This window comes from Salarias fasciatus, chromosome 2 (assembly GCF_902148845.1).
Source record: "Salarias fasciatus chromosome 2, fSalaFa1.1, whole genome shotgun sequence".
Taxonomy (NCBI): Eukaryota; Metazoa; Chordata; class Actinopteri; order Blenniiformes; family Blenniidae; genus Salarias; species Salarias fasciatus.
This window is the reverse complement of record NC_043746.1, coordinates 17,296,699-17,320,067: the sequence shown is the minus strand read 5'-3', so window position 1 is coordinate 17,320,067 and position 23,369 is coordinate 17,296,699. Positions and strand designations below refer to the sequence as shown.

Genomic DNA, 23,369 nt, shown 5'->3' with positions numbered 1-23,369 from the left:
CAGCACTGCGTCAGCTCTGCTCCTGTATTCCTCAATCTTCCATTCTTCAGGTAAACACTTTACCTGGAAAGGTGAGGGCTTGCCTTCAGTTCCGGAGGGGGCGTGGCCACAGAGGCTCCTTTCACGCACACCTGGATGCGGGACGCACGGCTGCGCACGCGGAGCAGCTCTTTGAAGGGATGTCTCAAGACTTTCGCCTCGAAAAAATCCTGCTCGACTTGATCTGCGAGCAGCTCCCTTATAACCGCGTCTCCGGAGGCAGAAAACTCCACACAAGGTCTGGTTCGCCGGGAAGGTCACACGCTTTTATTTAGAAATATTTCCTTTATTATTATTATTTTTTTGTTTTATTTATATATAAAGGAGCGAAATGTCTCAGCAGCAGCGCGCGAGTATCGTCCCCACCGACGCGGACTTTGATGACTTCAAGAAACAGTGTTTATCAACCGAGAACTGGGTGACCAAGTACAACAAGAACGGGAAGCAGGTGCTGGTCGAGGTCAACCCCGCGAAGAAGAAAAGTCAACATCCCAAAATCCACAAGATCAAGGTGAGACGGAGCTGTGAGCGAACCGGGGGACCGAAATAATCGGCGTTTGCTTGAGTCTGACGGCGTGTTTTCCCGCCTTCCAGTGTATCCTGTCGATAGACGACGTGTCCGCCGCCACCATGTACGACGTCCTGCACGACGGGGAGTACAGGAAGACGTGGGACTCCGCCATGAACGAGAGCTTCGACATCGCGAGCCTCTCCGACAACGCTGATGTCGGATACTACTCGTGTGAGGACTCGCGCGCGCCACCCGCCACACTGCTGCACGCAGACACTTTATTAATATGGCAGGATGGTAACTGGAAGTGTAGGAATTAAGAATAGAATGTTTCTCTTTTCTTTTTTTAAATAGAAATACTGCAATATGATAAACAAAAAAGGAAAAACATGTGGTCCAGTTTGATTATATAACTAAATTTATGTAACTAATTTTTTTTTTTACAAGTAAAAGTTAGTATTAGTGCTTTTCTCAAAAACTTGTCAAGCTATTTCTTACCATTTAACAGCATTTAATTACATTGTGAATTCAAACAAAATACTAGTATGGCAGTTTATTGTAAAAAAAAAAATACTCTATCAAGCAAGAATTATTCCTGTTATTGTGCACATATTTAATTCCATCTAATGGATTTCTAAAGTAGAACATATTTTTGTGAATTGTACTTATTTCCAGCAGTGATTACTTGTAGTCGTGGTTGTATTTCAGGACTTTTTTTTTAATTATAGTGAATAATTAATTGGATTCATTCATAGTTTGTGTAAATGTCCTTGTTCTTAAGTTTCACTTCTGCTTGTAGACATGAGAGTTTGTCCTGCTGATCCTTCAGGGTTAAAGACTGCTCGGCTTCTTATTACACCTGTGTCTTTATTGCCATAACAAGGCTGAAATGTGAGGTTGTGCCGAACAACAGCGGAACTAACGGATCAAGTCAGACAAATTCTAACTTGATTTCCATGTCTTTTTTTTCCCCCCTCCTTCTCTGCAGGGCGTTGTCCACCGCCCATAAAGAACAGAGATGTAGTGACTCTGCGTACTTGGCGAGTGAAGGATAATGAGTACATCATCTTTAACTTCTCAGTCAAACACCCGGTACGCCGCCTCCTCCGCACACTCTGGCACACGTGGCAGCCGCTGCCTTTAGCCACTCTGAGGCTTCTCTTGTCTTAATGTTCTGTGTGCAAACATGTCTTTTAACCGCTGTGACAGGCACACATGGCAAAAGTCTTCGAAGTTGTATTTTAGAATTTGATTTTTTTGCTCCATTGCAGGAACACCCGCCGACCAAAGCCAACGTGAGAGCCATTTCCATCCTGACTGGTTATTACATCCAGCCTACGGGACCAAACAGCTGTCAGTTTACCTATCTCTCACAGGCCGATCCTATGGGTAAGACGCTCTCCACCATCTGTTCATGATTCCTCCACAGTTTCACGGTTTCTTAAAGAGTTTGCGCGTGTGTTTTCTTTAGGTTCTCTTCCAAAGTGGGTGATCAACAAAGCATCTCAAGTCCTCGCTCCCCAGGTACGTCAATCCCAAATCTTGATTTGTTGTGAAAGTCAAATTTAAGATTATATCGATAAAGTACCTATGCGTTTACCCCGGGGGGGGTGTGTTCTCAAGGTGATTCAAGAAATGCATAAGAGGTGTGTGTATGTGCGCACATGAGGGAGTGAGAGTTTCATGTGTCTTAGCGGACAATGGTTACCATAGTAACTCGATTCACGGGCCTGTCCCGGTGAGACGGCAGACAAAGGAGCATCTCGGCTTGCTCGTTCTCCTGGACGAACTCGTTTCCCAGGTTTTCATATCTTCTGCAGATGGAAACTATTTAGAGCAAACTATCTGTCTGTGTGTGTGTGTGTGTGTGTGTGAGAGTGTGTGCAAACTGCATCTGGGAGATTCCTGCCTGCTAACAGAGACACTGGCATATTTATGAGTTGCAGTGATTTCTAGAAACCAGCATAGATTTGGGACAATTATCAGCCGCAATCTCACAATCTGTAAATCAAGCCTCTGTGTTCCCTCTGAAGCTGAGGTATTTGATCTGGTGTGTTTGCGGACTGAGTCAGACCGTTGTAAATACTTTCTCACAGTCTGAGTAATCGTTTCGACCCATGAACCAACCTGCCGTCACAACGTTTTGCTTTGTGTTGCCATATCTGCTGTTTTATTGACTTGACAATGAAGGTGTGACGCGGCCCTCGTTGTGTAACGATCTGCTCTCCTTCCAGGTGATGACCCACGTGCACACGGCGGGCAAGGGCTACCAGGAGTGGAAACTCCAGAACTCGCCCGGTTACAAGCCGTGGCTGTACCCCGAGCAGAACAGGCTGCCCGCCATGGATCCCGCCAAGCTGTCTTTGCAGAGAGCGGACGAACTGGAACACGTGGACGAATCCTCCAAAGTGGACGCCCAGGAATGCAAGGACAGCAGATAAAGCAGGAGGCGGGGACGGAAAGGGAAGGATTGGGAGACGGACTGTAAATACTCATCGAAGCAATAAGACTCCAGACCTCAGAACTCTGCTGTTACATCCCAATGATCTCCATCCAGTGTGCCTTTTTGGGATGAGCAAGAATATGAAGTGTTTACCAGATAGAAATGAGCACGGATCAAGTTGCCGTTCACCTCAGTCGTTGTTAAAATAAGCCAAAACCAGGTCTTCAGTGGCGTCCCTTCTCTGTAGTGTCTGAGGATGCGACAGAGCTTTAACACTACCTTTACAACGGGCTGTCCGTTTGGCCATTTTTACATGCAGTTCAGTAAAACAAAGTTTAAAGTTGACACCAATTGAGAGGTTTTTGTCCCCGAACCTCTTCTTATAAATGACTGTGAATGGAAAGCTTGGGCATCAGTGTCTGCCGATTGAAGAGTTATGTTTTTCTGACACCACGTTTCCAAACGTTTAAACCAGTCTTTTTGTCTTTTAGAGTTTATTCAGACAGAGAAGAGTTTTGTGTGTGTGTGTGTGTGTGTGTGTGTGTGTGTCACACTGTTAAAACACAAGTTGGTAGATTCACATGACGCCTGCTTTGGTAAAAGGTTGTGGGTGGGTGTGTGTAGCAGCTCTGGATAATCCGCCACTATTGTTATTTTATTTTTGCAGACCATAAGTTCACTTTATTTGTCACGTTTAGTTAGAAAATCTTCTGCCGTGTGTAATGAAAGTCGACTTTCTGAAGGTTTCCTGTTGTTGTGCACTGTAAGATGTTCGACTTGCGTCGCCTCACGTGGAGGAAACATGGAACGCTGTTTTAACATGCAAAATGTGCCTGTTGAATGTCACTTTATCTGAAGAGTTTGAATAGACATGTCTGTTTATTTAATGTATTTATTTGAAGTTACTGTATGTTCAGATGAATGAAGTCTTGGTGGTGGACAGGCCCCTGAAATGAAGCCCTGCAGGCTGAGCTCAGTTTTTTGTTTTTCTTTTGTCTTGATATTTTTTTTTTTTTTTTAAGAATGTTGCACAGTCTCGACTTTTTTTTTAAAATAAACCTCATGAGGTTGAAATGCGTTGGAAAAAAATCACTGTCATTCATGGCATCTTTCTAATGACAGTCAGTTTCAGCAGAAACCAGCAGACGAGAGCACAACAAGTTTTGCTGCTTAAACCTGTGTCAAACCAGTTGATTTCCAGCAGGTTCCTCAAGTCCGTGAACAGAAACGGAGGCTACTCAAGTTCAAAACCTTTCATTTCTTAATTCATGCCAGTCATAGCACTTAGTTTAGGAAACAGGTTTATCAGATCAGTCATCACACACCAATGATGAGCAGGTGAATGGGAGGTTATTTTTATTCTATTGCAAAGAATTACTGCATAAACATGAACCTCAATTCTCCCACGAGGCGAGCTCGTAAAAACAGGCAGGCTGCAGGAATCTTGCAGCTGCAGAGGCGACAAGCTTTGCAGTCAAACGTCTCTAAACAAACTGCGGCAGATCAGATGACAGAGTAAACAGATTTTAAGTCATTGAATGGAAATAGTTTTACAATATACCAAGGGAAATTTTTAAGTTGCCACTTTTACCCATCCCTAGGCCAGAACTCAAACACATCATGTCTTCAACACACTTTTATTAAATAGTTTGGCACCTGAAATATACAGTTTACACAGAAAGTAACAAGGTTTAGTCCAGGAGCATTTTGTAAAACATGTATGAAACATAAGACTTGGTAAAAACAATAAAGTGATTGTGAGTAGTCCTCAAAAGTAGTCTCTGAAATGTATATTTATTTACACAAATCAATTCATACACATTTAAAGATATCTTTAAATAGTTAAAACTTGATGGATAATATCCTCATTCATATAAAAAAAGTGTTAATTTTAAAACAGAAGTCGTGCACTATAAATTACTTTTACAGTATGAAAGGCTGGACCGCCTTTGTACCAGATGAGTTAGTGTCTGCAGAAATATACAGTTTGGGTCTGTTAGAGATCATGTACTTTGAATGTAAAGCAACATCTGAAAGTCCACAGCAAAACAAACAAACAAACATCTAATTATGGCCTGAGGAAGAGTGGGGAAAATATCCTATCTGTAATTAATGCAAATGTGGATTATGTAAATGGGAAGTCAGTCGTGTGCAGGGATCATTAGGTACAGCAGTGGATCTCAGGCGTCGAGCGTGAAACCTTCACTCCCAGTCTGTAGATGGATCCTGGGCTGTCCTGACATGGAGGACTGGGAATGAGATGGTTAGTCATCCATCAGTCATCCTCAAGCAGAGATGGAGTGGAGGCCACAGTCTGTGGGAGGAACGCAGTGACGAGAAGCCTCTGCTGCTCGCTCTGCTGCCACCTAGTGCACCGTCCGCTCCTTCTGCCTCTGGTAGTCTGAGACACACACACACACACACACACACACACACACAGGGGACATCATTATAGCACTATAAGAAGACTCATTATATAATCTCCTGCCGACATGATTTCAGTCACTGACTCTGAAGACAGCCTTTTTTTTGTTGTTGTTGTTTTTGTTGAAGGATGTGGGCAGTGTGAGAATCTGGTGTGTGTGTGAGACAGGACTGGAGATTCATTATGTTTTTATCGCTTCCCACACATTGACACTGGAATTTTACTAAAACACACATTTGCCACAAGATGTGTTTTTAAATGCAGATTTTCTTCTTTAATTTCAGTGAATTTACAACAAAAATAGGAAAACATTGAAGAGATGAAAAAAAAAACATTTCATGGATATTTCTATCTCATCAACACCTGGAGCTAAGTTGAGGATTTCTGCTTCAGTTAGTGAAGCATTTTTGTTTCTAACAAAGCCATTTGTGTGTAAGTTCTATGAAAGACAAACATGTGGAAATAAGCATCCAGCTCCAAAGGGACGTGTACTTAAACGGACACAAAAAACTGGGCAACGTTCAACGTCTAAGAACTCTTTCACGGTGATTAAAATTGTCCAACCCTGATTGAAATTTTAAATATTTCCAGCAATAATTTGAAACCTTCCCTGCACAGGGAAGTCCACAGTGGGACAAAACAAAAGATATGCTGTCTTTCTTATCTTTAACACAAAAGATATGACTATAGATATGACTATATAAACGATCCAAACTAATCTGTGGTCCTGATATGGTTCAGTAAACCAAAACTTACTGTAAGGGAAGAAGCGAACTCTCATCAGGATTTCTCGGGCCGTTTTCAGGATCTCTACAGCCTGAGAGGAAGACAAAACATTTACCTCCTTTTCATTTGCTTCCTCAAAACCAGTAATAATTAACATAATAATAATAAAAAAAAAACATCTTTTATATCTTAAGACACAGATTTACATGCACAACAAAAGTGCTTATACTTGTTCTAAAGGAAAAAAGTAGATTTCATTGTACTTGGCCTTTTTGTTTTTCTTACAAGCTACAAGTTGATGCTCTCATATTAAAATGTAAACATAAGAGTTTCCACACCGCTGATAAGAAAATAAGATCTACTGCTCAGTTCCTTTAACTGTTTCGGTAGGCTCAGACTCGACTCCACGTGAATTCAAACACAGATAAATCTCAATATGATGCATAAATACATCCCATATCGTTCTGACGGGGCTGCACAATCTGCAAGTTCTAAGAAAGTTTTCAAATTTGTTGAATAATCAAACTAAGTTTTGATTGAAAAATGTTTCTTTTTGAAGCCAAGATGATGTAAAAATACCAGTATATAGGGTTTGTTTCAGCTTTGCTCTTACGACGATGTAAAATGTCAACATATGCTCATCCTCTATGAAAAATAGATCCTTGAAACCAAAAGTGACTGAAAACAAGCTCTGATAAGAAGGAAAAACAAAAGGCGAATAGTTTAAAGCAGCAAATTGAAAACAAATGGACAACAATGTGTGTGTCAGTACAGATGGTATGTAATGATCTTACACATGAATGATTTTAAACCACAACTGCTCTGGCTTACTCTTGAGTGCTCAATATCTTGGAAATCAACGTCATTCACAGAGAGAACCTGGTCTCCCTCCTGGAGCCCCGCTCTGTGGGCATCCGAGTCTGGAACAACCTGTCGACACACACATGGAAATATGAAGTCACACTGTGGACAGCTTTGAAAAGCAAATGGTTTTACAGCAGCACAATAAATACAAAAGGTCCACACTAACGTGTGTGCGCTCACACACACCTTGGATATGAATATTCCTAACTGCGACGCTTTCCCTCCACGGATGTTGAATCCCAGCTGAGCTCCTGGAGGTTTCTTCAACACAATGGTGCGAGGCAGGAACTGGGTGAGCTCATTGTTGTAGTCAGGGTGATGAACGCGCTAAAATAGGGCCAAGAAATGAAAAAAATATAACAAAAACTGGAACATTTTTTACACTAAACACATTTCATTTGAAACTGACAATGATACTGTTCACATATTTGACTTCTGACTTAAACTACTGCTATCTATCGACGCCTTAGAAATTGACTTCAGGAACAGTTGCATGCAGCCAAACTGGTCTAATCTTAAATGACATTCAGCATCCAACACCAAAATAACACATCTCTAAATGAGACTACAGTTTATGATGTTAAAAGCAAAACAACTTTGTCAGGAACATTTGGGTGTTTAGGGTCAGTGTACAGTTCAGCTGTTGCACACCTCCTGCGGCGGTATCCATGCTGGAGGGTTCTCATAGGAGGGCAGGAACACCACCGGGAGCTGGTAGTCATCATAAGGGATTTTCTGATCCATCCTTACTGAAAACACCTATAGGAAAGACACTCACAGTTAGCAAAGTGAAGTAGGTAAGGTAAAAGTAATCGCTTGAGTTTAACGCTTTCAGTGTTTCTTCAAAACAACAATAATAAAAAAAAAACCCTATCATGAATATCAAAACTGTACAAATGTTATAGGGTGGTGGATTATAATGCTGCTTATCATATACCTGTCTCTTCTAGTCTGTGCTCTCTCTCTCTCTGGAAGGTTTCTTCCTTTTAAAAGGGAGTTTTATGCCTGTTGTGCTCATGTGGAACTGTGTTGTATTTATAAATAAAGCTGAATTGAAACTGTGTTATACATATTACAGTGAATAATGTGAAATTATATTTACAATAAATGCTTCATTAATATTCAAATATGATGCACTTTATTGAGTTTTCCAAAAAAAAAAAAAAACAATGTTGCTTTAAAACTGATACATTGTTGCCAACTCAGTCAGGAAAATTCTAAATGACATCATCATCTAATTTGTATAACTGCTTATTTGCATATCTAGGTTAAATTCAGCTTTATCAGCAAGAACTGATGGGAGTCACAGCATTAAAACAAATGGTGTTGGTTACTATTTTTTAATAACGACTAATCTAACTAATTATTTTTCCAAGCGTTACAATGCCATTGTTGTTACTGACAACAATATGAGGCGCGGTTCTGTTTTACTACATTTCACCACTTTCAGCTGGTTTTTCCTTCGCCAAAGTCCAGCAGAGCCGACAGAGCAGGAGGTTTGTGTACAGAAAGAAATTGGTGAAAAGTGCGTCGTGTGACGTGACAGAGACACAGCCATAAAGAGCCCTGATCATTCAGAGGCAGCTTTTTAAATGGAAGTACAGACATCTAGTGGCATTCATCAATTGTATTTTCTTACTCCTTTACAAATGTAGAAATGCTCTCTACAGCTACAAATCAAATTTGACTGGCGTCTTGTCTCATCACAGCAACTTCTGAATAATTTAGAATAATGCAGTGTTTCCTATTTGCAATCTATTCTGTCAAATATTCATTTATTTAATTCATTATATATTCACTTTTATAATAAATAATTGAACATGCATGTGAAAGTTCCATTATGAGGGGATCCAAATTCTTAACCCGGTTACTTTTTTGAAGAAGTAACTACTAACTATAACTAGTTACTTTTTAAAAGTAACTTGCCTAACACTGCATATAATACTGATAAGAAATGTGTCTGATTCTCTGTAATTTTATTCTACAGGACAGCAAAACAAATCAAAACAAACTGAAGCCAGAGGCGTACTGGATGTGATTGTGTGGATCCAGCATAGCCCTGATTTTAACATACTAGTCCTGTTTGATTAGGTTCATATGGAGAGACAGAAGGATCTGAACCAGACTACATTTACAAAAGATTCAAGTTCACCCAGGTGTTGTAAAAAGGGGACTGTTCATTCAAAACCTATGTGCAGAACTGATGCTGCTTTGAAACTAAAGGGTTAGGGTTCTGTTAACCTCAACCCTACATAAAGAACTAATTTTTCCCCAGCTAATGCACATGGCAATATGCATGAATTGATTCAAAATTAAATAAATAAATGTACTGCTTTTTGGTTATGGGTGTGATCTACCGATTGCTCTGCAAATAATGGTTCAATAACTAGGATTACAGTTTATTCCATGCAAAATTAACAAAACGCACAAGATCGGTCGATTGCAATTATAAACCTGCGCACATGTAACCTGTGTTTATTTGCCCATAAGAAGCTCCCACTCTCCCCACACCCGCCTTCTGCACAGTACTGTATGTTATTTAACAGTAGAGGGAAACAATATAAGACACAAGTGTTGCTACTGTTCAAGAAAATATGGAAGACGCACGACAGCTTCGCTTTATAGTTCTTCTCACGCCGATTCGATGCATCTGATTAATGCAGAAATCCTGACATTATGAGCGGTGAAAAGTGAACTGTCTGTGAACATTTCACACATTCCAGAATCATATAATACACATGCTGAATATAAAAGGTACATTATAATCGGTGTATTGTACAGGGTTTAATTAAAGGTTCAGAGCATAAATCAATAAATAAATAAACATTTTTTTCCTAATTGCTTTTCAGAGTCTGTGATGTTATTACACAGAAAGCAACAAAGCCAAACAACCTGCCACTTTCTTCCTCCAACATTTGTCAACCAATCTTATTAAAGTACGCTGTTCTAGAAGTATGTGTAGCAGCAAGAAGCCTGTATAACCCGAAACATGCGTCAATGACGTTTTGAAGAACTTATGTTGATTAAAAACAGCTTGAATCTGTATTTGACTCTGCAATGAACGTCAAAGAGATGCTAACTTAGCTCTCCAACTACAGAGCGACGTTACTTTGCTTTGCCAAAAAAAAGCGACAAATAACGCAGACACCGATTGTTATCATAAACCAAGCTGTAGAAAAGAGGGACACGGTTTAATTCTGAGATAAAGGTGCAAAAAATGACATTAAACATGACAAATACATGTTAGCTTACCTGCTAGTCAGGGGGCTGCAGTTCTTCTCTACGGCGTGTTCACTGCTTCCACAGAGCGACAGCGCCACCTGCTGTCCTGGAGCGGTACTGCACCACAACAACACCACGTAATCAATTCTGTGCATATCCATCTAGCTACTTAGATTTATTTGTAACTTTCAGGACCTTTTGGGCTGCACACAGTTAACTAAGTTACTTCAGGTATTTATGCAGAGGCGATCTCGGAAGACTTAATAATTGAATCAGTTGTCATAACTATTACATCAACATCGAGGCAATAATTTCTGAAATAACTTTTTAGATTTTTTTCTGTGTTAAAAGTAAGCATCTGGTGACTAAATATCAGTGTTTAGAATGCCAATAAACTGAACTTAAAGGAATAAAGAAAACAAGAAATAAATTGCAGGATAAATCATTAATTTGGTGACATTGACTATGTTAGTATTGTAATGAGAAAAGAAAGTTCCAAATAACCCAACTTCAAAGCAGCATTTACAACACAATATAGCAGGTACAATCTAGTATAATCTATGGCGGTTATATCTAGAGTAGAATAGAATAGAATAGAATAGAATAGAATAGAATAGAATAGAATAGAATAGAATAGAAAATACTTTATTAATACCAGAGGAAATTATTTCAACGCCCTCTTGGGCATTTAAGTGTGAGATATTGGATATTGTCACAGTACTATATTGTTGAGTGTCAAAGTTTAAACAGGAAAACGTTTTCGTACCATTTCAAACATTTCCATGGCAGTGGGTCAAATTTGACTCTAGCAGTTTTGACAGCTTTCACAGAATGAATAATAACCCAACGTCTGCTATAAATCTTTAGCCTACTTCACTAAAGTCAACATCACAAATACCACATTTATGGTCAACAGACCTCAGTTATTGAAAAGTATTTACTTTGTTTTTGAGCTAAATAATAATAATTAAAAAAAAAAGAATTTGTTTTGGACATCTGAAACCTAGAATACATCAAATCTTGAAGGGGAAATTTCCAAGTTAAAGCTAGTTTACTATTTGTATTAATATATAACACAGATAAGAAAATGCAATGACCCTAATATAAAGTAAACACCTCAAGAAGCTGTTCTGCTGTAATCTGGGTGTTTTGTAATATCTGAGGAGATATAAGACCACAAGTCTTCAAATGTTCACCTTTGAAATGTGAAATTATGAGTACAGATAAAATGTTTAAGCCGCTGTAGCTTTGAGTGTGTGTGTGTGTGTGTGTGTGTGTGTGTGTGTGTGTGTTCTCGTATTTCTATCCTTGTTGGGGCCAAATGTCCCCACAAGGATAGCAAAACGTGGAACGACGTGCCTTGTGGGGACCTTTTTCCGGTCCTAAGTAGGAGAAACAGTGTTTTCTTGACCATGTTGTTGTTACTGAAAAAAGTAAAAGTGCAAAAACATTTCTTTAGGGTTAGGCTTTGTTGTGGTGTGGGTTAGGGTTAGGGTAAGGGTCAGGGTTAGGGGCTAGACATGAATGGGAGTCAATGGACGGTCCCTACAAGGATAGAAATACGAGACTGTGTGTGCTTGTGTGTGTGTGTGTGTGTGTGTGTGTGTGTGTGTGTGTGTGTGTGTGTGTGTGTGTGTGTGTGTGTGTGCGTTCTCGTATTTCTATCCTTGTTGGGGCCAAATGTCCCCACAAGGATAGCAAAACGTGGAACGACGTGCCTTGTGGGGACCTTTTTCCGGTCCTAAGTAGGAGAAACAGTGTTTTCTTGACCATGTTGTTGTTGCTGAAAAAAGTAAAAGTGCAAAAACATTTCTTTAGGGTTAGGCTTTGTTGTGGTGTGGGTTAGGGTTAGGGTAAGGGTCAGGGTTAGGGGCTAGACATGAATGGGAGTCAATGGACGGTCCCCACAAGGATAGAAATACAAGACTGTGCGTGTGTGTGTGTGTGTGTTGACATTTGATATCGGTGGATAAAATATTCTGGTTTCAAAATCCCTTCCAAGCATTAACTTCACTCTTCACTGAGCCTCAACTGAAGTTTTCATGTCGGTACAAGTTAAACTGAGCTGCTTAATAAAACCATGCAGGCTGTCGTGCCTGCAGAGCACATACCTGAGCACTGAGTAAATCATTAAAAAAATGAAATCCATTTTCAGATTATGCCTCATCAAACCTGTTTCATGAGACGAGTTGGAAAGACCAGCTTCTCTGACTTCTGTGTCACTGTACTTCATAATCAACAATGTAGGTTAGAAATTGTGACCAGCATAAAAAAATGTTGGTCAAAGTTTCAGATCAACAGCCAGCTTGCAAAACGTCTTGTAAAGTGCGTGCATCAACTTGCCCATCTCTAATTGAGCTCTGCAGTTACAGTAATTCAATTATATATTTCTGTTAGGTTGATTTTCTTCTTGTGAAGCTTTTCTACTTTTAGTCAGTGAAGCTAATTTTGTAGATTGAAACTGGTTCTTTCAACTCTCCTGAGCTAAAGACTGCAGCAGGTGTCTTTATTTTAATCTCTGCCATTATTAATAATTAAGACAATACTGATCTTTTCTTAATACATTTATTCTAAGTAAGTCACATAAGAATAAAGTCATTGAGTTGTAAAGAATATAAAGAGATTTCTGGTCTAGCTAGTCCTTTTAGTCAGGACTGAGAGGCTTCTGGATATTTTGTTTTGAACATGTTTTAACTGAGGTTTCCAGCTAATTTTTTCATCAGTTAATACATGCAATCAACTAATGCACCTGTGACAGTTCTGTGTTTCAGAAACAAACAAAAAAACATCCTGTTTTACTCTGGCTGTTGTTATTTGATTAACCAATGCAGCTTCTGGCTCATCAGATACACAGACTAATGTTTCACCATTAAATCTTTAAAATTTGTATTTATTTTTTAAAGGTTTTATTATTAATATTATTGTCATTATTATTATCCATTGATATATGTTTATTTGTTTGAATGTTTTAGTATGAAATAATTTAATGAAATTAAATCATTTAAGACAAAAAAAATCCTCGAAAAGAAAATACATTATTAATAATTATTGTAAATTTTATTGCAACATTTTTTTGATATTCAGGACCTTTCCAGCGACCAGGTGAAAAAGCTTAATAGTATTACACTATCCATCCATTTTCAAGTTAAAGCAGACTGGACAAAGAAGGAAGAAGGAAATGCAATGATAAGTATGAATATATTTAGAAATTCATCCGGTCTCTGGAAACCACCTGCGCCACCTGGGGGCTTCCTGAGCACGTACCTGCCCGCACACGCACGTGTTTGAGCATGAAGTGTCGGGAGCAGACTTTTCCACCCTGAAGCAACAGGTTTCACATCGTCTCGCTTAGACCTGGGCTTTTACTGGGACACACACACACACACACACACACACACACACACACACACACACACACACACACACACACACACACACACACACACACACACACTCCCCTCCCTCCTCTGGGGGCGACACCCCTCATTCCGCCCCCATTCATGTGGCTCCATTCACATTCCCTTCACATTCAGATCAGGATGCGAGAAAAGCGGAGGGAAGGCAAACACAGAGGTTCTCATCAGAGCAGCGTCCGCGTGAGCTGACAGCCCAGAGCAGAGTGATCCACGGTGAGTCTCTTTCATCAATACGCAGATAGATATATAGATAAATAGATCGATGATAGATGATAGAGATAGAGATAGATCTCCTACACAGTGGAGAGAAATGATTGTCAGTTGATTTACCAGCTCATTGTTTCACTTTCACAAGTTTTTTTTTTAAGGTGCCAACTTTTTGTCACCTGTATATCTATCTGTCTGTATAACAGTTTTTGTTAAGTTCTGGGAATCACATTTTCTGTTAAAGAATGGGGAAACTGTAGTTTTTAATTAGAAGTTGTGAAATTAACAAGAGAAAAGTCTTTTTGAATAAAAGTTTTCCTCCCATCACATTTTTTTCAAGGAGTTTCATGGGTGGAAACGTTTGAAAAGCAGTTCAGGAGGAAGTCAAACCTTTTTTTGAAAATACCTGCTTGATAAACTGCAGTTGGAGTGTGACTGTGAGATGTTGTTTACATTTTTTCGTTCCACCAGTTTGCCTCTGAAAAGCATCAGTTAGGGGCATTAGTGGATTGTTTATCCCTCATCAGTTAATATTAAATGATTAAAATGTGTTTGATAGAAGAGATGCTGCATGGATAAAGAACTTATCTCGACGTGTCTGTAACTTGCTGAATAATAATCATGTGGAGAGTTTAAATGTGCCCATTTAAGCACTCCTGATATGCTTCAATTGTCACATTGGTTTATCTTAAAGTACAGATCTAAAGCAAAAATGCTTTGAAGTGTTATTGCTACTATAATAAATGGCAGCGTGAGAGAGACACTGTTGTCAGGCACTCATCCATGAGGAAGTATTTATTGTTCCCCGATTGTAATGGGGACATTTTTCTTTCATTTACTGTGGCATCTTGTCACTGGTTGACAGTGCTTTTGGTCACATTTCACCAATAATATTCAACATTTGTCTCAGGTTTAAGGATCGCTGGTAAATGCCGTGTCGATGCAATGAGACAAGGTTTCTAATGTTTTGTTATCAGTAGAATTTAATCCTGTCCAAGCACATCCTGAGCCAACACATTCCTTTCATTTCAAGAAAAAATGCTGAATCTTATTTTCCGGGGCTTAATGGTTTAGAAAGTGGTGTGATGACCTTGAACTTGATCATTTGACCTGACCCTGGCTTTAACTGCCGAAACAAAACCAACAGTCGAAGCGTAGCGATAACTGGCAAAAGCCTGAGTCAAATCGAGTCTGACAAGGAACAGTGAGTTGTAAAGGGACTTTTCACAACAGAAACCTGGATTGCTCAATGTACCTTCTCGGTGAGTGACAGGTAATTTGTATATTTCCCATGTCTTCTCTGGTGGTGGTGGTGGTGGTGGTGGTAGGGGGGTGTGGGGGGGGGGACTTGGCACATCTTAAGAATATTATGAAACCCGTTGAGTAAAGCCCTGTTTTCTCATTTTAACCCTTCAGTGCAGAGATTTATGGCAGTTTACCCGCCTCCCCTGTGAACTTCACTGATCCCTCGCACCCTGTGTATTTCCTCTGTGCGTGCACGGCCGTGCCTGTCACTGGGCCTGTTTGTGCAGCAGAAGCTGCAACAGAGTGTGACTTCACTGTGAAGCCAGCCTGTGCACTACCCCTCAATACCCCACGGTGCAGCCCATTGTAACTGCCCCCAATGGCGATACCCCCCCCCCCTGCACAGTGCCTCCATTGAGAGGCTTATTGAACCAGGATTGCCTTAATAAGCAAAGAAACTCCCCCACCTCCCTCATTTGCTTTCTGTCACAGTCGTCTTTTTACCCCCCAACAGGTTCTATGATGTGAATGAGAACAGTCCTTCCCCCCTGTATCCAGAGAAAGCATTATCGGGGGGGGTGCTCCACTCATCTGACCTCAGGCTGGATGTATCAGGTGTCCAGACTGAAGATAATCTGCTTTTTTCTGCTGGGCGATTGAGGAGAAGCGATGTCTCAGAACTGCTGCAGAGTCTGCAGCAGAGGTTTGTACAGCTGCCACTGGAGGAACGACAGTCCCAGAGAAAGAAAAGTGAGTATTGCAGCCTTATTTGTGTGTATATAATAAAGTTTTACCACTAATGTACATCGTATCTCTGATCATCGGCCCTTTCAGACGAGTCCCACATGCTGTCATTTCCCCAAAACACTGAAGGAATGTGCAATTTAAATTGAATAATCCATTTCAGACAGCTGCTGAGATTTTTTTTTTTTTGTCATGCTCTTTGTACTTTCACTGAGCTTAGCCTTTCAAACCTTTGTAATCATGGATTGACATTCCACCTGACTAAATTCAGAAACATGAAATACTGCCAATAGAACGATGCATTTCAATAAAGAAACAGGATCCAGCTCGTAAATATCAAGTTGATAAGTGAAAAGACAAAAATGAATTTGCTTGCCAAAAATAACAATCAACTGACATGTACTAGCAGGTTTGTTTGGGACTTATATGGAATGGGGGAAGAATATGATTGTGGTTCGCAGGAAAGGTGGAGGTGGCGTTAACGGGGAACACTAACAAAGCTCCTGTTTGTGTTGGTTTGTTGCGACACACTGAGAAGTTTTTCCTGCAGAAAACGTCAGATTTGTTCCATTATCATGCTAATTCTATTTGAAATCAACATACACAGTGACACGTTTCGCATCGTTTCATTTAGAAACTTCGAGTTTTTCGTTATAAATTCTTAGAATCTGTAATAATTCAATCGTTGTGATCATTGCAGAATGCCTGCCCCTGGTTTTCAGTGATCTCCGTGGTGTCCCTGCTCTCCTTGAGCTGGATGTATATCTGTCTGGTTGCGTTTAATGATCAAGACGATGTAAACTGGTGAGTGATCACAAACATGCACACACCCACGCGGCTCACACTGAACCCAGCACAAAAGCTCAGATTCCTCTTTCTTTTCTTTTATTTCTTCTCTATTGGTCTCTATTGTTGACCTTTACTCCGCTAACCCTGCAATGCCCTCTTTTGTTCTATTATCAAGGAAAGGCTTCGAAACGCTGAAACTGTGGGTGAACTGGTTCATGGTGCTGATCATCATTTCTGCTGTGTTAACCAGCTACTGCGTTCTGCTGCTGGTGAGAATAAAATCCTTGTTCAGTTTAATCCGTTACCACAAATTGAACACAAATTTCAACGCATTTTAATGTTCACAGCTTTGAAACAGGTTACAGTTTCAGTTTGCGGCGCACTGCTGGGCCTGCAGGCCTTTTTTTTTGTCAATTCACCACATCCAGCCATGGATCCATACTGTATCAGGAAGTGCCTGCAGATTTTGCCTTGTCGCCATGAAGAAGGGATGGATACATTACATTACATTTGGTTGCTGGTTCTAAAACAACATCACAAAAAAAAAAAAAAAAAAAAATCACAAAAACATCCCTCAAAGTGATACTTCCTTCTTTTATAAAGTGAATCTCACATTCAGTACTTGGTGTCTTATTAGTTTCATCTTTTTTTTTTTCAAATATTTGTTTCAAATAGGTGAAAATGTGTATATGTTGTTAAAAACTACACATTCACACATGATATTACTTTCAAAGCAAATCTTTACTGTTACATTTTCATGTTTTATTTGCACCTTGTGTTGCAGATTTTTGCACTTCTCCAGGTTGCCTTGGGCGAGAGACTCGACTTACACTGTCTGCACAAGGTAATCAAATTTAAAACCATTTTTCTATAGAGATATCACCTTTTGAGTTTGTGCAAAAATGTTCGAATTGCGGATTCAACATTTCTCTGCAAAGGTCTTCTTATTCTTGGGGGTGGCGTTCATCATTTCCTGCGTCACTGCAGTAAGCCACATGTGGCAAGAAGAATGGCCGGCAGTCCTGTTGTCTCTCCAGGTATCGTGAGATTAAACGCACATGTTGGGGGGGGGGGGGGCGACTCTTCATTTTCTTTTTTCATGGACTTTCTGATATCTGCGCCACCCTCTTTGCAGGCCACTGCTCCCTTTCTGCAGTTTGGTGCTGCTGGAGCTTTGACTCTGCTGAGCCTGTTTGTTTTCCGCAGCTTCCACAAGGCCAAAAAAGGTGTGTGTGTGTGTGCGTGTGTGTGTGCGCGTGTGTGGGTTTGTGTGTCAGACATCATTACAAAATCAACAGGGCTGAGGAGAAATTACAACACTGTCGGAAAATATTATATCAGGCATCAATGTAATGATGGGTCGAGTTTCGTGAAAGCAAAGTGGAAGAAAGACGATTATTTCTGCAGAACAAGTCAGAGTGGGAGCAAATGACAGTGATGGAATTTATCATACTCATTTTAAAGGAAGAAGAAGAAATAAAGACAGTCTGATACATGTTTGCAAAAGCACTGATGCTATTTCGGGTGGAAAAAAGAGCCTGTTATCTGGAGCAGCCGATGAGACAGTTTATTTTGACTTCTCAACGCAGATTTTCATCAGACTCATGGACTCGTGTGTCGTTTTCTCCAGGCTCTAAGATCCTGATCGCTGGGATGTTTCTGGTCGTGTCAGCAGCCATCTTCCTGTGTCCCCTCGCCATTACTTCTCCCTGTCTGATAGACGAAGAGGAACTACCCGCAAAGCCCAAACTGATTGGCCACAGAGGCGCGCCGATGGTGAGTGGCAGTGTCCTAAATACCATCGAACCGTCAATGGCTCGCTGTGGCAAGAGCACCTACTGCGGAGACGGTGAAGGATAGTTCACCGCTCACTTAAAGAGAGATTTCAACATTTATTTAACTATCTGTTAGGCTTAATCATCAACTCACCATATCTGGTAACTTGCTGCATTTCTGTCCATATTTACCAGAAAAATTAGTACAAGTTGATGTAAGTCAGAGAAAACATACGATTGTTCCTGCTTTTGGAAATGTATTCATTTAGCAAATGTAAGAAAATACTTGACGTTTCGAACCACAGGAACCATGTTGTGTTCAGTGGATTGATGCTTTTTAACTGAACATATGTACTATGCACACGAAACTAGTGTCACTGTGTCCACCTCCATAATAGAGGATATAAAAAGCAAGAGAGACGAAGCTTTGAATGAATCTCCAGCCACACGCCAGGGTTGACATGTTGAATGCTGTATAAATTATTAAGTTGAAAAGCATCATTAACATTTTTTTTATCAGCTGACATTAAATATGATTTTCTCGTGAGCATCCTGTACGCCCGGCTCAGGTGGAAGCGAGGCCCATATGCTGCTCTGCCCTGACCTTGTTAGTTCGCTTCACTGCTGAAGAGCCAATAAGCGCCGTCCAACACGGGGTGGCAGGCTGAGTGTGTGTTCACGCAGCTTTCGGGGGGTGTATAGGGCACTCGCACACACCTCACCCCATCTGTCCTGGATGTGTCCAGCTGGCCCCGGAGAACACCATGATGTCCTTCAACAGGAGCATCGCGTGCGGCGTGACCACCTTCGAGACAGACGTGCAGCTCAGGTACGGCCTGTTTTCATAGTGAGGGCTATTTTTTTTAATGTTTCTTTTAAAGTAACATGATATCCGGATGTCTCCACAAACAAATTTCCAGTGAGGACTACATCAGGATGCTAATATTGTTTTCCTATTATTTTTGATAACTAGTAAAGATCGGATTCCCTTCTTGATGCACGATCACGAAAAGGGGTTCCTGCTGAGAACAACAAACGTTAAAGAGAAGTTCCCCAACAAGACTTTGAGCATAAGCGCTGACCTGACCCTGGAGGAGTTGCAGAGTCTGAATGCAGGTGAATGGTTCCTGAAGGTGAGGCGATGATAACGTGTGCGTCCTCACATTCACTCCAGGAGATTTCTTGCCGTCACGCAGCATTTTACTGACAGCCTGTTGTGTTGTGTGCGTCTGCAGACGGATCCTTTTCACTCCGTGTCTGGGCTGTCAGAGGAAGAGAAGGAAATGGCCCGGGTTCAGACGATACCCTCTTTACTTAAGCTTCTTGATCTCGCCAACGAACACAACATCTCAGTGTTTTTTGACCTCTACAGGTCAAAGCAGGACAACAGCACGGTGGACAAAGTCAACGACACGGTGGACACAGTCGACGCCATCTTGAATTCCAGCATCGACCCAAGCCTGGTGAGTGTAATCGTCCTCCTACTTATTAGTTTCCTTTAATATGATGAGGCTTTTTTCTGAGTCCCTTTCATTCACAGGTTTTCTGGCTTCCTTCAGAAAACAGAGAATATGTAAACCTGACAGCCCCAGGCTTCACCCAGATCTACAACAATGAAAGTGAAATGCGCAACCGAGGCGGAAAACACCTAAATCTGAAATACAGCAATCTAAGCACGGGAAAAATCAGGTAAAGAAAACACATGCAAATACGTAATAGTACGCCAATATTATCTCTGACCTGAGGCCAGAGGGGAGGTGCAGGAGTGTGGTTGATGAATAGAAGATAGAGGGGTGGGATCAACCTCAAGGGGTTGAAATTCAGACAGTTTCCCACCCCAGGAACGCTGTTATCAAGATGAACTGACAGCAGCTATTATTTAAAAAAAGAAAAAGTGTAGCAACATGCCTAAATGAGTCTTTACAGTCATTTTTAGTGCTGAATTAACTCACTGAACATGGGCTGTTGTTGCACACATGTGATGTTCCATGGGTGATCATCGTTGTATTGTGCACTTTGTGTGCAAGATCGCTTTTTTTTTTTTTTTTGGTGTATTTTACCACATATTGATTTTTTTTAAAAACCTGTGCTAAAAACATAATCGGGCAAAACATTGCAAAAAACACGTGTACCTGCCTCCTGAATCCTCCGTCCTCACACCAGTCACATGCATGACCTCTCTCACTGACCTTCCCTTTCTCCTCTCAGCTCGCAGCTCCATCCTTACCAAACTTTTCCCTCCAACGCTGTCATCATCTCTCCTACATGCACGATCGATCCGTCTCTCTCATTTTCCCACCAAGCTGTTCTCCTCGTGGACTCATTCCTAATCCCGTCACTTCTGCTCGCTCCCGGCGAAAACCTCAGCGTTCTCAGTCTTCACATGAAGATGATCCTCAATAATTCTGCTTGTTTTCTGTTGTCTCTCTTGCTTTTCTTTGTGCTCCTGTTTGACAGAGACCTTCGGAGGGAAAACATTTCCGTGAACCTGTGGGTGGTCAATGAGCGCTGGCTCTTCTCCCTGCTGTGGTGTGCAGGGGCCAGCTCCGTCACCACCAACTCCTGCAACCTCCTCAAGAACGTCCACCGTCCCGACTGGACCATGGTGAGCAGCTGTTTACACCGCCATCCAGGGAAGAAAAACATTACCCTGAGGTTTTGTTTTGAAAGCTGACAGCTTTGTTTCTCCTGGACGGGGTTTGAACGCGTGGGAATTCTTCTGTATGTTTCAGGCGCCTCAAAAATACAGAGCAATCTGGGTTTCGGTGGACGTCGCGTCGGCCGTGATCATGATCATCCTCTACATCTTTCAGTGGTACGATGAACTGCAGCTTTCTGCACTGATTTGTGAATTTGCATGAAAAATGTTGATGAAGTGACTCACCCGCCTCACTGTCTGACAGGAAAACACACTGTCTGTGCCACAGAGGAGGTCAGTGTTTGTCTGAATGTGTTACCACCTGGGGAAGAAATCATGGCTGGTTTAGTTATCAACTAATCAGTAGCTTCACAATTAATGAATTGTTCAGTCAAAAAAAAAGTGGAATTCCAAAAGAAACTGGATTATTTTTAATTGAAGATTTAAAAAAAAATAGACCGGAGCGATTCATTGATTGTGAAAACAGCCTCAGAGTGAAATTTACCTTATTTACTAACATTCTAACCAACTATTGTTGGATTTTTCACTCACTTAAATAACAGTTTTGACATGATGGTTTGCATATTTACTCAGTGTCCAAATGACGGTTTTTGGTTTTTGTTATTTCACTCCTTGTGTATTTTAAACTGAATGCTGAATGTTTTTTAAAGAGTCACATTTCTGTATTTTCCTAACTTGACAGAGGTGGAAAGACACAGTCCTGCAGTCTGGAATGAGAAGGAGCTGTATCCCTTTTTACCCACGAACACACCTTTCAGCCCCCAAAACTGAGACCGAATGGTTTGGATCTGATTCGGGGGAAGAGAGCAAGCTGCTGTGAACCACCACACAACTATTATTCAGCCATTACGTTTAGAATGTTGTTTTTGCAGAGATTCTAAAATGTGAATCAGATATAATCTGATGCCACTGGGTGGCAGTGTCACACTTAAAAAAAGAAAAAAAAAAAAAGTTCCAGCTGGTGAACTGGAATTGCCCTTGAAGACAATCATGGCTGTAAAGATGTTTCCCTTCATCTGATCCTATTGTCTTCTCGCACTGAAGAGGTCCGATGTTTAAACTTTAATTTTCTGTCAGTTCTGGAAGTTTACATTAAGCGAAAAGAAGAGTTCATTCTGTTTATAATTCAGTACTTCATTTTAGTAAGAGTAGTGGGCACAAAACTGAAACCTGGGCCAGTGCAGCGGTGAATTGCTTGGAAAGTCTCACCAGCATCACAGATGAAGAGCTGCTAAAAGAAGACTCGGTTTTGTGACATTTCTATGTATTTTGCAACAGGACACATCTGTAATACTGGCATTTTGTTTGAAATTGTACTTATTTTTCTTTCTGAATATAAACTTACTTCAATTTTGTGAAAATTAACTAAATTCTAAACTTTTTCTGGGATTGGCTCCAGAGCCCCACTACCCTCAACAGGATAAAGAAGATGGAAAACCTTTTTCATAATAAACATCTTTACTAAATCAAAGCAAAACAAACATTTGTATTGAGGTTGTCATGCCGACATGTTTCAGCCTCCTCTGGATAGAGCGCTCTGCTCGATCTGCAAGACTGGACAGATTGTGGCTGGTCTGGTGCTCGTACCGTCAGCACTGCCAAGACACATAAATATGATGACATTGCGACTGTGACAAAACATGAGCCAAGTTCCTTTTGTAACGAACTCTTCCGTCTTCCAGATATCTGTAGAAAGGCCAAGCTGGGTGAAAAAAGTTGCTCATAGTTACCCTGCGGCCTTTTAGTCAGGTCTGAAGTAGCAGCCTTTGTGTCATCTGTTCAGAAGATATTATAATGATTCCGCCTGGAGTTGAAGAAAGTATTTCTTTTTGAAGAATAAAAAGGAATATTGATGTGTCATATATAACCATAAGACAATTTCACCATATCAACAGAGCCACGGTTCTTTATCAAGGTTTGTGTGTGGGATACTTTGTCTATATCTGTCATACCTTCTATCGTGTGTTCTGTCAATATGTATCTTGTTTCAGAGTTAACTTTTTTAATACATATAAGAAGACTGTAACCTGAGCCAAAAACAATAAAACAATTTTATACTTTATCCTGTGCCTGGGTTTGAAACATTCTACTCCAAGATACTTGTTTGCTTTTAAGCCTCATGGGAAGCAAACAAGACTGTAGGATTATTTGCTTTGGCCTTTCTATAAGAATGATTCTTGTTTTCACTGGTACCTTTGTGTTTCTGAATTTCTGGGGTAAAATGTCAATGATGAACCAAAAACAAGTTGATTATGGTCATTTGGTCGTTTGTGATCAGATAAAGACTGCAGTACTTTTTAACAA

The 23,369-nt window shown here is 40.6% G+C and overlaps 3 protein-coding genes across 5 annotated transcripts; 2 read left to right on the top strand and 1 right to left on the bottom strand.

Annotated features, from left to right (window-relative positions):
- Positions 1 to 129: 129 nt before the first annotated feature.
- On the top strand, positions 130 to 4,635 carry stard14 (START domain containing 14). Its single transcript, XM_030102133.1, has 7 exons — positions 130 to 277; positions 364 to 550; positions 634 to 781; positions 1,539 to 1,642; positions 1,822 to 1,939; positions 2,022 to 2,074; positions 2,785 to 4,635. Exons 1-7 carry the CDS (start codon positions 180 to 182, stop codon positions 2,989 to 2,991), a joined length of 915 nt encoding a protein of 304 aa, XP_029957993.1. The 5' UTR covers positions 130 to 179; the 3' UTR covers positions 2,992 to 4,635.
- On the bottom strand, positions 4,617 to 10,332 carry pdzd11 (PDZ domain containing 11). The gene is made up of 6 exons (XM_030102180.1): positions 10,261 to 10,332; positions 7,660 to 7,767; positions 7,195 to 7,335; positions 6,976 to 7,074; positions 6,175 to 6,235; positions 4,617 to 5,394 (listed from the first exon to the last, which is right to left on the bottom strand). The coding sequence occupies exons 2-6, from the start codon at positions 7,750 to 7,752 to the stop codon at positions 5,360 to 5,362; spliced, it is 429 nt and encodes a 142-aa protein (XP_029958040.1). The 5' UTR covers positions 7,753 to 7,767; positions 10,261 to 10,332; the 3' UTR covers positions 4,617 to 5,359.
- A 3,317-nt stretch (positions 10,333 to 13,649) lies between these two features.
- gdpd2 (glycerophosphodiester phosphodiesterase domain containing 2) lies at positions 13,650 to 23,127 on the top strand. 3 transcript variants are annotated; one of them, XM_030102113.1, is made up of 16 exons: positions 13,653 to 13,859; positions 15,613 to 15,848; positions 16,543 to 16,646; positions 16,807 to 16,900; positions 17,416 to 17,475; positions 17,570 to 17,668; positions 17,767 to 17,857; positions 18,262 to 18,407; positions 19,153 to 19,235; positions 19,380 to 19,539; positions 19,642 to 19,869; positions 19,947 to 20,095; positions 20,864 to 21,011; positions 21,139 to 21,221; positions 21,310 to 21,338; positions 21,748 to 23,127. In XM_030102113.1, the coding sequence occupies exons 2-16, from the start codon at positions 15,768 to 15,770 to the stop codon at positions 21,834 to 21,836; spliced, it is 1,644 nt and encodes a 547-aa protein (XP_029957973.1). In that variant the 5' UTR covers positions 13,653 to 13,859; positions 15,613 to 15,767; the 3' UTR covers positions 21,837 to 23,127. The 3 variants fall into 3 exon arrangements, with proteins under 3 accessions (XP_029957964.1, XP_029957973.1, XP_029957981.1); XM_030102104.1 differs by having other exon boundaries at positions 13,650 to 13,859; positions 21,310 to 23,127; XM_030102121.1 differs by lacking the exon at positions 21,310 to 21,338.
- The last annotated feature ends 242 nt before the right edge of the window (positions 23,128 to 23,369 follow it).